Source organism: Rousettus aegyptiacus, unplaced genomic scaffold (assembly GCF_014176215.1).
Source record: "Rousettus aegyptiacus isolate mRouAeg1 unplaced genomic scaffold, mRouAeg1.p scaffold_m13_p_10, whole genome shotgun sequence".
NCBI lineage: Eukaryota > Metazoa > Chordata > Mammalia > Chiroptera > Pteropodidae > Rousettus > Rousettus aegyptiacus.
Genome location: NW_023416285.1, coordinates 63231455 through 63247409, shown reverse-complemented (window position 1 = coordinate 63247409; position 15955 = coordinate 63231455). Strand labels below are relative to the sequence as shown.

General features: G+C 31.7%; 1 protein-coding gene across 6 annotated transcripts in view; it reads left to right on the top strand.

Annotated features, from left to right (window-relative positions):
- EXOC1 (exocyst complex component 1) overlaps window positions 1-15955 on the top strand; it is a 55592-nt gene that overhangs the window by 26621 nt on the left and 13016 nt on the right. For 3 of the 6 annotated variants that reach the window (XM_016142304.2, XM_016142302.2, XM_016142303.2), the window contains 3 exons: window positions 4666-4815; window positions 11434-11539; window positions 15477-15521. In XM_016142304.2, the coding sequence (XP_015997790.2) occupies window positions 4666-4815; window positions 11434-11539; window positions 15477-15521 (301 nt within the window). Of the gene's footprint in view, window positions 1-4665; window positions 4816-11433; window positions 11540-12453; window positions 12478-15476; window positions 15522-15955 lie in introns of all 6 variants that reach the window. The other 3 variants (XM_016142306.2, XM_016142307.2, XM_016142305.2) reach the window with 2 other exon arrangements.

The following is a 15955-nucleotide window of genomic DNA, read 5'->3' as shown; positions in this document are numbered from 1 at the left end:
GTCTTTTTAAATTCACACATTAGTAATTAAAAAATAAAATTTAGAGACCAAGTCACCAATTTTTTATTTACCAAATAAAAATTTTTAAAAAGAAATACTGCCATCTATTTCACTATCTTTTTATTTTTAAAATAATATTTTGTCACTAAAAAAAAAGAACATAATATCAGACTTCTAAAATTAATACATTTCCCTCTATGAGAAACTTAACTCCCATCATTTTTTTTTCTTATTCCTGTAGGCCAGTAAAACATCTTCACATTTTGGAATCGCTGATCCAGAGCATGCTATCTGTGATGGAACTTTCATGTTAATACTTCTACATAATTGCATTTATATAAACCTGAAATACATTTTTATTTAATATTCACTTTTTACTATAATGTTCTGTGAGAATAATATTTTAAATAATCGTAAGATTCTTTGGGCTCTTTTAGATCTTACACACTCGGATTCCATTGAAATTATAGACTCTTACCTATAATTTTTATATTTACTAGGGATTCACGTTATCTGGAAAGATAGTCAGAAGAAGGCCAGTTACACTAATTAGGATTTTGATTGAAATCAGGCAGTGAAATTAAGACTAATAAGATTGAAGAAATATTTGCATAAAGAATATGTCCTTTTAAAAATTCTTTTGGTTGTTTTTTGAAAGATTTTCCTTAAAAGGATAATTGTCCTCTGCCCTTCTTTTTTCCCCCTCTTTGGTTCTAAAGAGACCTCATGATTCTGTACTTTGCCTTTAGCAACATGATGAGACTGATTATGCATCGAACTAAAAATACAACCAGGAAAAAAGCAAAGTTGTAGGGTTTTTTGCTAACATGCTTAAATTTGGGAACTTTTCTTTCAACATGTTTATAGAAACATCATATATTAAAATAAAACCCATGTAATAGACCACCAATATTCAGTTCATGTCACAAAAATTGTTTCCTTAAGAACAGGTTTTACAGTTTTCTAAACATGTTAATGATCTATAGTTAAAACCTTAGAAAGAATCATTAAAATCAGTTTCATGATATTTGTTGGCACTTTGCTCACATTTTCTTTTCTCTTTAAGGAAAAAATAAAAAATGCTATAACATAAAAAGAAAGAGTTCCAGAATCTTGAGAATTTATTCAACATTCCACATGATCGTATCATTTGTTAGTCAGAATAACAAAGTATTTAAGAGTGCAGAATCTGGAGCCAAACTTCCTAAATTCGAAATCCTGACTCTACTACTGCCTAGCTGGATGACTTTGGGCAGGTTAATTACTTCTTTATGCCTTATCTAAAAATGGGGTAATAAAAATATCTATCTCAGAGTAGTTATGAAGATTAACATAATAAATGTTCAGCCCTTAGAACAGTACTCGATTATAGCAAACTTTAATATTAGCTCATTTTATTATAAATTCTAGTACTATATATACTAATAAAAATTTATAATTCACTGAGTTTTTGGAAAATGCCTTTGTCTTAGATTAATTTGGACAAAACCTAATATATTATTTTTAAATTATGTTCATAAAGTTTTGCTTTTATTTTTAATGAGAAAAAAAGTACTCTGCGAGGTTATTGTGAAGATTATAATTTATGTATATAAAGTACCTAGAATGGTAGTGGGTATTCATTAAATTGTTAATATTACTACTTTATTATTATTTATATTAAGAAACTTTAAACAATGTCTTAACTTAAAAAAATATAAAGAATAAAATTCTTCCCACATTAGAGTTCTATATGTGATAATTATATTACTGATTAAACAATTTAAGGATTTAATATTCCTATTTTCTGTGGTTATTTTGGAACCATTTTTTCTAAAATTAAGTCTTTTCGTTAACACCAATAACATTTTATTTTTCTTAATAGTAGTGGTTTGAAGGTAACCGTGTCCTTCATATCAGAAGTAAATTTTCCAGGTGATGGTGATCTTAAGAAGCCGTTTGCTGAAGAAAGATTTGAATAGTAATATAAACTGTAAAATCCATTTTCAGAAGAGAAAAGGGTTTTTAATTGATGAGCTTTCCTGACACTAAATTAAATAATATAATTTAACATGTAATGGCCTCAGAAATAATTGTAGAGTATAAATAATAATTTTGAGTCCTGAATCATTGAGAAAAATTAATGAGGAAGATTGTTTTAGATAATGAAAGAGACCTAATATTGTTATTAATGAAGACTGAATATTTAGAAAATATTTAAAAGGCTAAAACAAGTCTGTCAAATATTCTTTAATCAGTGTAACCAATTAAGATACACAATTTTGGAAACATTTGGTAAATCTAAAACTATATGTTTCTACTTAGTTTCTGATAACCTGTGATTTAATGGAATCCCAGTGATCCTTCTACTGTGGTCATGAAAAAACATTTCTGTAAAGTAATATTCGTATTGACCTTTGGCAACTATAATTAGAGATCAGTGGTAATACTGGCGTGTTTTACTTAATATTTTTAATTTCGTTCATATTTATTGTTGGTCTTTACTTCACAGAAAAGATGTAGGTGCCTAGGCATTTTGAATATACAAAATAGTTCCATTTTCAACATGGTATCTCTTAGTGCCGGATGATTTTATTGGAAAATGTTGATTGTTTTATATTCAGCCACCCATCCCGAAAAGAATGTTCATGCAAGTGTATGCTCCTTTATTCAAAACTCTTAGAGTCAGCTGTGTTTATAGAATTTTTCAGATTTTAGAAAAATGATAGAGTGCATATACTATATATTTTTATATTATAGCCACTTCAGCAAGGTATGGAGCAGAGCCCTATAATCAAGCACATAATTGTTTCTACAGCAAAAAAGAAAAAAAGAAAAAAAAAAGTCACTGTAAACACTATAAATAAATAGCTTCATGTCAGTTTAGGTCTACTTTTGCCATCAAAATAGTTTTGGCATCAAACTGAGTTTTCAGAGCTTTTTGGATTTTAGAATTACAGAAAAGAATCGTGGACCTTAAATATATCATATACCTTGTATGATAATGTGGATTTCTGTTGCCTCTGCCATCTGGTTCTGGTTGTTTTGAATCAGTCAGACTTGTTTTCTCATACTTTTCTGCTATCTCTGATTCAGTTTCCCAAATTAACCAAGTAGATATCAGTAAGATTAATCTTAAAAGATATTGGTTCTACACAGTTTTATACATAATTTGAATATAATAGGTCTTTATTTTTAAAAATTTTCATTTTAAATTAGTAATATAGTGTTACAAGGAGAAAATTCTCCAGTTGACTTTTTTGTAAACTTTAATGAGGAAGGAGCTCAGATAATAATGGTTTTAGTACTTGGTGTATCTTGTACTGTCATCTTTCTTACTCTTTATTTCCCTAGGCCAGGAATTTTTTCTTTCTGGATACTCTTTATTTAAAAGAAATTGTTTGTAAAAATCCATTACCACTACATTCTTATTTTGTATATGTAATAAACCATATAAATTAGAAGAAAGAAGTCTCTTAAAACAATTTAAATTTAAGATGTTTATAAGCTAATGTATATCAGCTAGTACAGTACATACTAATTAGCTCTAGGTTTTACCAGGAAATGAATTAACCCCAAAGTTCCAGCAGTTTGTGTCATTTTAATACAATGTTCACAGAATGCTAATTAATAACTTCTAACTAGGCAAATCAGATAGAGTCAGAATGACTTCAAATAAATGTGTCCTTTTTTGCCTTTTCCTTATTCTTGGGAACTTATGTTTTCAAGGGGCATCTACTCCTTTTATCTTCCAACTCCCTATCTCTTAGACACTGCCTTCAAGTTCCAAGACAAATGTTAACTAAGTAGCAGAGGAGGAGAGCTAGATTGTTTAAAAGAAGGTTTTTATTATTTTTTATTTTTTAGATACCAGTTATTAGTAGGCAGTTGCAATTTTTTTGTCTGGGTAAAATGATTTCGTTTGGCTTGTTTTTAAAAGCAAACAGAAGTGAGACTCGCATGACTAAGATTCTAATTCTTACTTCCCTCCTGTGTGACCTGAGCAAATCACTTTACTCTGAGTTTCAGTTTGTTCTTCTAGAAAGTGAGGTTATTGGATTGGATAATCTACCAAGTCTATATTTTCTAACACAAAAGTCAGGATATATCATCTATCTAAGACTATATTATAATGTATTAATTTACTTATATAAAAGTCTTATCTAGGTTTAAGAATAAAATCATATAGTGATTAACAAGTTAAAAGAAAAATTAAAATTATATTATCATTAGGGATTATCCTGAAAAGCCCAGGGTATAGTCATCTGTAGCCCTTCCTAGTCCTAAAATTCTATATCCTATATATTTTTATCAGTTTTAAATGTTGTAGACTCTAATGGAAATACCATAGATTTAGACATATATTTGCTTAGTAAACTGTAAAATGATATGGTGTGGGAGAGACAAGCTTGATTAAAACATTCATTCTCACCTCCTTTAGAAGATGAAATGAGTAGTTGGATTTATCAGTGTACCACTCTTACGTGTTTGATTATCTTATGGTAATGGTGTTCAGTTGGTATTCGCAAACTGATAAAAGAAGACGACAAGTAAGTACTCAGTTTTTATTTTTCTATGTTCTGTTGGTTTTGCTTGGCCACATTTGGTCATCATTCAGAATTTTCAGTTACAACAATGTTTCTTTATACCACCAATAATATTTATTTACTTATTTACTCACTCTAGGGTCATGATCAGAGTTCAACTCTTGCTCAACACTCTGTTGAATTGACTTTACCTAATCATCATCCGTTTCATAGAGACTTGCTCCGATATGCCAAGCTGATGGAGTGGCTAAAGAGTACAGATTATGGAAAATACGAGGGACTAACAAAGGTATGGATTTGACATCACAGAGTATAGAGCATAATCTTTTAGAATCAAGAGGCCATGTATTCAGTTCCCTAAGTGACATTTGAAATACTATAGTACATTATTAGCAAAGAAGAAAATAATTGAATTTCTGAGTGTTCATTAACCAGGGAGAACATTTATTTTATTTACTTGAGTAAATAAGAGTTAAATTTTGAATTTTAGTATAATATAGTATTAGGCCATACTGTTTATAGCCTGAAGCATCATTTATTTTAGTTAAATGTTATAATTATTTTCTGAGTTTCTTTATGCACAATATAGATAAGGAGTATGAAGGCGTGTGAGTGAGGCATTTGCCCTCTGAGAATTTATGATCCGTTCTGTTAAGCAAGTGCAAAGTGCCTCTTTATTCAGTAAGCATTTCACTATTCCAGGCACATGTGGCCTAATAAACAGGCGTCTATTTCTAAAGAACGTTAAGTCTGACTGGGTAGAACAACTATACTTAAAACAATCAGCAAAAAATTAAGTACAAAACTGGAAATACGTTTAAATATATGGCAGTTTAGAGAAGGGAAATCCATGTCCTGAATCCATGGGAGGAAACTAGGAAAGATATTGGACTAGAATTGAGTTTTAAATAATGAGTGGGGCTAGATAAGCTAAAAATAAGTGGAAGGGCTCTCCAGGTGTGATGAGCAGGATGTGCAAATAAAGATGGGAAAATAGGCCTTTATCCCAGGACAATGAGGAGAAAAGCCTGACTGAGGCAGAAATTTTGTATTCTAGAGCAGACAGAAATTGTGTTGAAAAAGATGAGCCATGAGGTCTAACATCTAAAAGACTAGATGGGGGAACTTAATTAAGAACCTAATGTAATAATTCAAATGAAGTGAAATCTTGAACCAGGAAGATGGTGATAGGAATAGAAAGAGAATATAAACCAAAAGAGAAAATCCAAAGACCGGAGGGATAGGTCAATGCCAGATTGCCAGGCGTGGAGGTTAGAAGAGCCGTGGCATATATCACAATGTCAGCAACTGGGGAAAGTAAGAGTCATTTATTCATGTATTCATTCAGCAAATGAATCAAATACCTATTAGATACTGAACTAACACTGTTGTAAATGCTGGAGTAATAGCACTGAAAGAAACAGGCAAACACTTGCTTTCTGAGAGGGCATATTGTGGTGGAGAAAGACTGACAAAAAAAAAGATATTTATGTTAAAAAGTGCTACTGAGTACTCTCGAGAAAATTAAGCAGGAATTCCAGGTCTGGGGAAAGGTTAGTTTCAAATAGGATGGTCAGAGAAGGCATCATGAGAAGTGACATTTGAGCACAGATTTTATAAGTAGGGGTGGGCGGTGGAAGCCACCTGGAGAAGGCTTTCAAGTGTCAGTGCACATGCCCTAAGGCAAGAGCATGCCTGTGTGCTTGAGGAGCAGTGAGGGGGCCCGTGTGGTTGGAGCACAGTGAACAAGGGACAGGACCTAAGAAGGGCAGGTGAGAGAGAGAAGATGAGGTGGGGCACTGCAGATCTGGAGCAGACTCTGCACCATAAAATTTTGGCTTTTACTGTGAGGGAGGTGGGGGGAAAGGGATGTTGGTGTGCTTTGAGCAGTGGAATGACATGATCTGACTTAGATTTAATAAATGGCCATTATAGCCGGAAGCCATGGGTACAATGTTTTTCTGACATTTATGCTGTGACCTTTAGTATTGGAATTAACCTTGTCATTTAGGGAGCCAAAGAGTTGATCTCTAACATAAATATATAAATAGCTGTATTTATATATTACTCGTAAGAGCAGTTTACTTAAAATCTGAAATACTGTAACATGTAGAATCTTATCTGTAAGTTTTACAAATTTGGAGTTTAAAAATAAAAAACCCAAGTAATGCATAAGCTATTTTAATAACTAGTAAATTTAATTATGTAAAAAATGCAACCTTAAAATGATGTTCTTGAATTTGATAGAATTATGTGTTTTATCTCTGTGGAGTGAGAATATTGGAATTATTAATGTAAAGGCTTTCCCCCTCCACCCATGTGCATGTGCCAAAAACTTTCTAACAAAGAATTTAGATAACATTTTATCCTACTTTTTACTAGTCTTGCTAGCATAAATTTTTCCTAGTTTTTGCATAGTTTTATTCAGAAGGTAGAGCTGTCTTTCAGAGTGTTTTATAAGTGAAGATTATTCTCTCTCAGGCAATTAATATTTTTATATGAACCCATTTTGTCTTTATATTTATTGAAATAATTATTGTAGCTTCTATTCAGTAGCATTAGTTCATGTCTCATGAGAAGGCAGAGAACCAGTTAGGTAGAAATTTATGATAAGTATGATGGTAAAGAAAAAGACAGATTGTACATTCTTACCAATGTATTAATATCAACACATTTGGCAATAGGACATTCTTATGTATCAGTCTTCATGTATTGTCTCTTAAAAGTGCCTTTGCCTATTTAAAGTGAAGTCTGGCTCCTTCTGCTTCTAAACTGAGATCGTAAGACAGGGGTCATAAACCTTGGTAAAATAAATAATATCTATAAATTATAATAAAAATGATTTCACAAAGCATGTAACTATCCTGAGGAGTTTATATACATTTTATCTGGCTAGCCATTTTAGGTAAGATTATTTTTGTTCCTCAGAATTAGTCTTCTAAGTGTTATGCCACTCTACTGTTATATTTTGTCTTGTTTTCATTCAACAGAATTTTGATTTGGAGATAACTTAAGGAAAAATATTTACATTACTGGAATTCTTTGCCTTTTTAAGTTTTAGGAGGATTAATATTTTGAATAATTAAACATTATTATATCTCCTTAAGAGTTTTGGGCCAACAAGTGCTTTGTCCCCTAGTGAATATTCAAATAAGTAATCAATAAGCTTTTTGCCTAATTGTGTTCTCAGTATTATAACCTTATCTTTATGTATAATGCAGTATTCATAAATGTAATTTAAAGTGAAGAAACAAGACTGTAGCTTAACCTAGTGATGATTTATGGAATTATTCTTTGCTCACAGTATATTTTCGATTGACAATATCAATCAGATTTTTTAAATGAAGTTGACTTATTTCCCAAGAATGTTACTTGAGCCTGTGGTTTGAACTTTTGACAGACTATGCAGTTTACCTCATAATCTAATTTGTTTGCTGAAGTGTTGTTAAAAACAGGAAATTTATTAAAAAGGATGAAGGAAGAAAGGAATGAAAGAACGAAAGAAAGACACATGCAACCAAGAGTTTCTTTAGTAAAAAGTAATAATAATAATTAAATCCAGATACTATTTGCATTTGGTTGGGTGTACACACTTTTTTCTGGGAACTGGAAAAGCCCGTCTCACATTTTTTAGGTAAGAGTCATTAAGCACCGCACCAGCTCTACTTGGAATCTAAGGAAAGCACTGAGTTGGGGTATACATAAATAGAGGCTATGGGAAATAGGGGTGCCTTGGTCATGTAATGAGCTCAGCTGCCCACATTTCCTCCTCCCCAAGACTACAACCCCTATGTTTGGATTATGCAGGGGTTATGCCGGTAGGGCAGTTAATAACAGAGGCGGTCCATCCCTGCCTGTGTGGGAAATGAGCTTTCCTCTCCTCGGTACCTCCTGAGGTTGAGAGTCGGTCTTAAAAGATTACTCAGACATCTTCCCTCACCCACAGGTCTACATTTGTGGAATTTGCCATTTTGTTTAAAGAAAAAGTAAAATTTAGAGGTCTCTATAGGACTCCCTAGTCAGCACAAAATAAAGGTGAAAGGACTGCCTAAGATAATATTTAAATTCATGATTGTTAAATTTTAAGTTAGGTGCTGTATACAAGGTGCTAAGAGGAATACTATTCACAGTGAGAGACATCTTTCAGAATTTGGAAAATGAATGAACTGGTGCTCATACTTGTCTATGGCATTTCCCACCAGTCAGTTCTATTGAGCACCTAGGAAAAAATCATCCAGTAATTTGAATCACATTGAAAAAGGTCTGCTTATTGAAAACAGTCTGCTCAATTGACTGTTTTCTAGATACAAAAATAGCTATTTTGAAACTCTTTATTTTGTTTGTTTATTAAATTTATTGGGATGACTTTGGTAAATAAATTATATAGGTTTCAGGTGTACAGTTCAGTAATACGTCATATGTATATTGCATTGCGTGTTCACCACCCAAAGTTAAATCTTTTTCCGTCACCATTTATTTAACCCTTTCCCTCCCCCCTTTCCCTCTGGTAACCACTAAACAAACCGTTGTCTGTGTCTATGTGTTTTTGTTTGTTTGTCTTGTTTGTCTGTTGCTTTCAGTTTTCTGTCCTACATATGAGTGAAATCATATGGTTCTCAACTTTTTCTGTCTGACTTATTTTGCTTAGCATGATAATCTCAAGATCCATCTATATTGTCGCAAATGGCAGTAGTTCAACTTTTCTTATGGTTGAGTTATATTCCATTGTATATATGTACCACATCTTTATTTAATCACCTGTCAAAGGGTACTTCAATTGTTTCCATGACTCGCCACAGTGAATAAAGTTGTAGTGAACATAGGAGTGCATATATCTTTACAATAAATGTTTCAAATTTTGGGAGTAGATACCAGAAGAGTAATTGGGGAGTCATATGGTAATTCTATTCTTAATTTTTTGAGGAACCTCCATACTGTTTTCCATAGTTGCCCTACCAGTTACAGTCTCACCAGCAGTATATGAGAGTTCTTTTTTCCCCACAACCTCTCCAGCACTTGTTATTATAGTCTTGTTATGATAACCATTCTACAGGTGTGAGATGGAAACTCATTGTGGTTTTGATTTGCAATTCCCTAATAGCTAGTGAAGTTAAGCATCTCTTCATAGGTCTGTTGGCCATTTGTATGTATTCTTGAGAGAAATGTCTTTTCAGGTCCTCTTCTCATTTTTTAATTGAATTGTTTGTTTTTTTTGTTGTTGAGTTGTATTAGTTCTTTATATATTTTGGATATTAGCCCCTAATCGGAGATGTGGTTCCTTCTTTGTTTTGTTGATGGTTTCTTTTGCTGTGCAGAAGCTTTTTAGTTTGATATAGTCCTATTCATTTATTTTTGCTTTGACGTCCCTTGTCTTTGAGGTCAAATTCATAAAATCCTCTCTGAATCCAAGGTCCATGAGTTTAATTAGTACCTCTGTTTTCTTCTGTGCAATTTATTGTTTCAGGTTTTATATTTAGGTCTTTGATCCATTTTGAGTTAACTTTGGTGTGCGGTAAGAGATAGCAGTCCAGTTTCATTCTTTTGCATGTGGCTTTCCAATTTCCCCAGCACCATTTAATAAAGAGGCCTTCTTTTCTCCTCTTTATGGGGAAACAGTGAGACAGCCCAGTAAACTAGGAATTACTTTTTGCTTTTAAAGCTATGCAAAGGTCATGAGAAAGAATTGCCCATTTGAGTAACTTTTCTTACAGAGACAGTGTGGGAAATGTATATGGCCTATAAGTTGAAAAAAGCAGTCTATATTATGTTTCATCCAAATACTATTTCATAAGGATATATCTATAAAATAGGAAACAGTGGTGAACTATGTGTCTATACAAATATTTACATAATATATCTTTTGAAAGGTGCAAAGATGTTTATAACAAGGTAAACCTGTTCTAAAACTCGATGTATTAACTTGAAATAATAAAGAAAGTTGAAGCTTGAATCCATGATAAATTTAAAAGAATAGGCAGGTACAGTTTTTCTGCTGTGGATTTATTTATATTTAGTCAAACTATGTGTATGGCATTTAATTTAGTACTTAGAAAAATATATGGTCTCCCACTGTTGAAGAATCCTTCCTGAGGGTATAAAATATTTTTATGTGATGATAAGCAAATATGAAGAAATGCATTTATGTGCTAAATAATAGATGTTTTCATTGGAGCTGAAATAAATTTGTCTATTAAAATAAATTACTTAATTATGAAAACTGATATATTAATTAAATTCATATTGAAAACAACCTATTTCGGGGTACAGTGAGACTGAATGTACTCCTTTGTTGCCATTGACACCATCTATTGGTATAGTAATTTTAGAGCAACATGGCATCACAGAGGAAAGGTTAGATCCCCATACTCTTTGGTCCTATAAGTCCACCTTTAGGAAATTGCTCCAAGGAAACAGTTCATTAGAAATGAAAAGATTATTGAAACATTGCCTATTATAGCAAAACACTAAAACCACTTAAGTGACCTTTGTTAGATGATTGGTTTACTAAATTGTGGTACATCAACGAAACGCAATACTTTGCAGTCATTAAGGTGTGAGACTGGAGAGATGTGATTGCTCTGACTCATATCCTATACATGTGATTACAGCTATATTTAAAATGTGTGAAAGTTAACATAGAAAAATGAAAATATAAGTGCGATTATGTTCCACTTCATATTTTTGTAAATTGTTAATGTTATGCCTATTTAATTTTTTTTAAGACAGAAAATAACCAACTTTTTATATCCTATAAAATGTATCAAAATTTTAAACTGCAAAATTTGAAACAAGCATGAAGGATTTGGAGGGATTTAAAAATGGAAATGTTATATTTATTTTATTAATGAGAAGTGTATGTTACTTTTAAGAGTTTCATTGATTATTTATCATGTTACTTTTATTTAAGAATTACATGGATTATTTATCACGACTGTATGAGAGAGAAATTAAAGATTTCTTTGAAGTTGCTAAGATCAAGATGACTGGCACAACTAAAGAAAGCAAGAAGTTTGGTAAGCTTAGACATCTCAGTTCATTGTTTTCTATATAAAAATGGTTTTATTTATGACAAGTAATTCTAAGACTTTTAAGCAAGGAGGAAGAAGACACAATGGAATTAAGGAAAGAGTAAGTCTGATGCATTGGTTTGATTTTATAGGTATTTCACAGAAGAAATATGTCTGTAAACATGTTTTTTACTAATTAAAATTCTGCAATATGTGAATCTGACAGTAATTGTATGTTTATGCATTAACTAAAGTAGGTATTCATAGGAAAAGAAGAGAATGAAGTGTAGTCTAGTAGAGAAAGTGTTAGACTTAGACATGTTGAGAGTTAAGTTTCTGACTTCCTAAAAGACCTTTATTTAGTAGTTGCGGGCAAATCACTGATCTCTTTCTTAAGTCATTGCTTCCTGCAGGGAAATGAAAGTGATCCCTGGCTTCTTACTTCTCACTGGCTATTTTGAATCAAAAAGAAAGTTAAGTTTTTTTCTCTCCTGCCAAGAGGCTATGAATATGTCACCAAAATTTCTCCTGTGACTATATTTTTCCAAAGAGATATTTTAGAAGCGTATTATTTGTTGTTGCTTCTAAATATGTGAAATAGACAAACAAACAAACAAACACATGACTTGAAAGGATAACCAGTGAAAGTATCAAGTTGTGAGGAAAGCGATTTGCCAAGGCCACATTCTGCTGTTGCATGTACCCATCTCTGGAGTTCCTTTTGGATGGAGTTCTGTGCCTATGGAGTCAAAACCTGGCCTTAAGTGGCTACAATGTGTTCTCCTCAATGTGTCTGCATAGCTCCCTTTAGAATAATGAGCTTAGCATTTGCTTGTTGAAAGGAGCCTGTGCCCTAAGCAACTTCCCGCAATCAGGAAAGGAATGCAATTGATAGCTCATCTTTCCATTCTTTTCTTTAGGACAGAGAAGACTGTCTTTAGTGGGTAATTATTTTATAATTCGCTGGTTGGCTGGTTTGTTTGTTTTTTTTTTTAATATAACACTAATATATTGATTATACTTGTCTGGACTTTTGAAATGGTTTGAATCTGTGTACAAATTTGTTACACTTAGGTAAAGATACTGATGAAGATCTTGGGACAATAGGCTTTTGGAAACAGAAATGCTAACTCATCCTAAAGGTTAATTGTTCTTAAACAGCAGTGTGTTTATATCCTTGTTAATGTTTCACTGTGGATGTGTTATGCTTTTTTTTTTTTTTTAAGTAAACAGCATATTATTTAGTTCATGTTTAATGTTTTCATTTAGTATATTTGTCACCTCTTGCTAGTGGACCATTTTATTTTGAGAGAATTCTTCCACAGTATATGAAAACCGGAGGTAAAAGGGAAATCTTTCTAAAATATCTCCATAGGAGATCATTAATCTCAGTATCATGATAGTTTATCAAGCCTAAGATTCACATTGAGCTAAATGACATAATAAAAATAAAATTTAAATCAAGTATAATAGTATCTTAATGGTATCATTGCATTAATCTGAAACCTAAATATTTTCTTTTCTTACCTCTTGAAAAGTTCTTAAATTATCTGTTGAAATATTTTCAAATTAACATAATACAAGTATAGAAGGCACTTTTATAGTTTTAAACCTTAAAATTATTATCCCTTCTATGTATCTATTAAATAATAAGGAATGAGAGTATTCTGTGATGGTTGATGATACCAGAAAATTTTATAATTTCAGTTATTTTGATTTCAGCTGTAAGAGAAGAATAACTAAATAATAAACAGCATTCAGAGGGTAAAAACGGTTTGGTTCATCTTCAAAGATCTAGCTTGTTAGCATTTAAAAATAAATTTTAAGTTAAATACAAATGACTTAAGTTTTAAATAAGGTAGAATATAAATTTTTTAAAATTTAATTATGTTTAAATCCATCTTTAATAATTATAATTAAAATAGAAACCTGAAATTTTAGAAATTTAACATTTTAATGAGTCAAAATTAGTAATTATAAGTAACATTTAAATGTGTTCTGTTTTTCACTTGCTCTGAAAATGCTGGGTCATAGAAGCTAATAAGAATAGAAAGTCAGATTGGATATATGTTATAAAAATAAATTGTATAGTCAGAGATTAAGGAGTCTGCTCTCTTTTTGAACCACTCTGGATCAAGTCTTTAACATCTACTTAGTTCAATAATTCAAAATAATTTAACAGATACATAAAATGCCAGTATCTTTTCTTTGTGAGAAGGTCTTTATATAGGTCATTGCTTTTTTTGATTATTAGACTTTACTTTGACATCCTCAGAGGAGTTATTTTGACATCCCCAAGGTTGTTATTTTGGTGGGTTTTTCCCCCTATGTATTCTGCAACTGTACGTAATGATATGGCAGGCAAAGGAAATTTATTTAGTAATTACTTTAAAAATCACCAGTTTTTTTCTTTTTACAGCTAAGATAACATATATACACTTATTATTGTAGTCCATTAACATATACATTTACATAGTTGCTGCCTCTTTCATACTTAATATTCTAAAGTCTTAAAAATATTATGCCAAAATCATTTTTTTCATTCTGTGTTTCTCCGCTAAGAAATTTTGTTGATTCCGAAGGGAATCTTGATTAGAAGACTGAATTCATGGCTGGCTGGAAGATTCACTCATTAAATATTTATTAATTCCTATTATATAATAAACACTACTAGGTTCTGAGCATGCAGCAAAGAGCAGAGACCCTACCCTCATGAAGTTTATAGTCTAGTAGGGATTATTTAAAGATACGTAAAAGTTTATGTTAATATTGTTGCTTGTTGCTGATAAGTAATATAGACTTTTTATGAGCCCCAAATTACTACTGTATTCTTAATTGGCTACTGAAAAAAAGTATATGAATTATTAGGCTTGCTCTGGAACTGGTGACTTAGTATAGTGACACTTTTAGGCCACCAGCAGGTACTGTTCAGATTGGCCAGCTAGTAGCACTATCCTTGTTTGCCTCTTTAATGTCCAGCCTTATATTTCATATTTCTTCGAGCTTCAGGTAGCCAAGGCTAGAAAGATACACTGCCAATTGATGTGACAAGTTAGTAGCTTATACTTGGGCTTTTGCCTGAAAGTATGGCAGTGACAATTGACACATTGTCATCTGTTTTTAAAATATTTCTAGGTTCTTTAATTTTCTGTTTCATTCTATAATTTCTTTGACTTTCACATTGGCTTCTAATTAGAGTACAAAATGTTTCACAAGATGATCTCTGCAATTGAATTGATATAATATTATATAGAGAGAAGTTTTAAAATAAAAGAAATGCTAAATGATCCTTAGAAAGCTCAAATTCCTTTATTAAACCTATTCCCTTGACTTTACCCTTCCGTCCACTCATCCGATAGTGTTTTGTTATATACCTTCTATTTGTTCACAAATTAGTTACTAAATAGCGCAGCTTGATATTTTGAAATGGTTTTAAAACCCACTCATATAATTTTATCAGATGTAGTATAAAATTATTTAGTACAGTGGAAATTCCTTTCAGGTACTATGTAATTGTTGATGCATTTAATGTCTAAATCTACAGCGTTAATAAATTTCCACATTAAGTATTATATTATTTACTCGAATCGTATTTTCTTTAGAAACCAAACTTGCAGTCTTTTAAATTTAAGTATACCAGCAACATAAACTTAAAACAATCACTTAAAAGTATAGGGGTGATTTCACAAATATAGGTATTTTTATCTGAATACTTGAGTAAAATAGTACATTAAAAGACTAGTGAAGTTTTTTCTCTCATATAATTTTTCAAACAGTAGCTGACCAACTAAACATATGTTGCACCTCTTGTTACTTGATGCTCATGGTTCTTTGCATGTGTCTTTTAAACTAGAGCTTTAACTTCCTCTTGTGCATGGTTTGTGCAAATTGCAGTTTATTAACTTGTCTTTGTCTTTGATGCTTGCAACCTAATCCATCACAGCTACACTTCCTCGAAAAGAAAGTGCTGTCAAACAGGAAACAGAGAGTGAGTATGCTTAGTGTATTAGTAGGTATTCTCAAGTTTGTTTAATGTCTAGAAATTAGTTTCATCTTAAAAAAAGTGACACCAAAAATATTGATTGCTCTGTGTTGCCAGGTATTGGTGAAAGAAAAACTGACATGATGGTAGTGGTGTGGCTACATCAAAGAAATATATGATGAGCAATCAGAAATTTACAAAAAGTCTTAACCATTATAACTCTATTTTCAGGCTATGGTTAGAAACTAAAAATTCTTTTACATATGGTCAGATTTTGCAAAATGAAACCAAAGTTGGTCTTTAATTGTCCGTATTATATTTTCATTTGTCCCTCTGACCATCAGCAAAAAATATAGGCTAACTGAGAGATTTAAGAATAAAAAACAATTTTATTTATATTAATTCTGAATGAAAGTATCACATTTTCTTATAAAAATGGA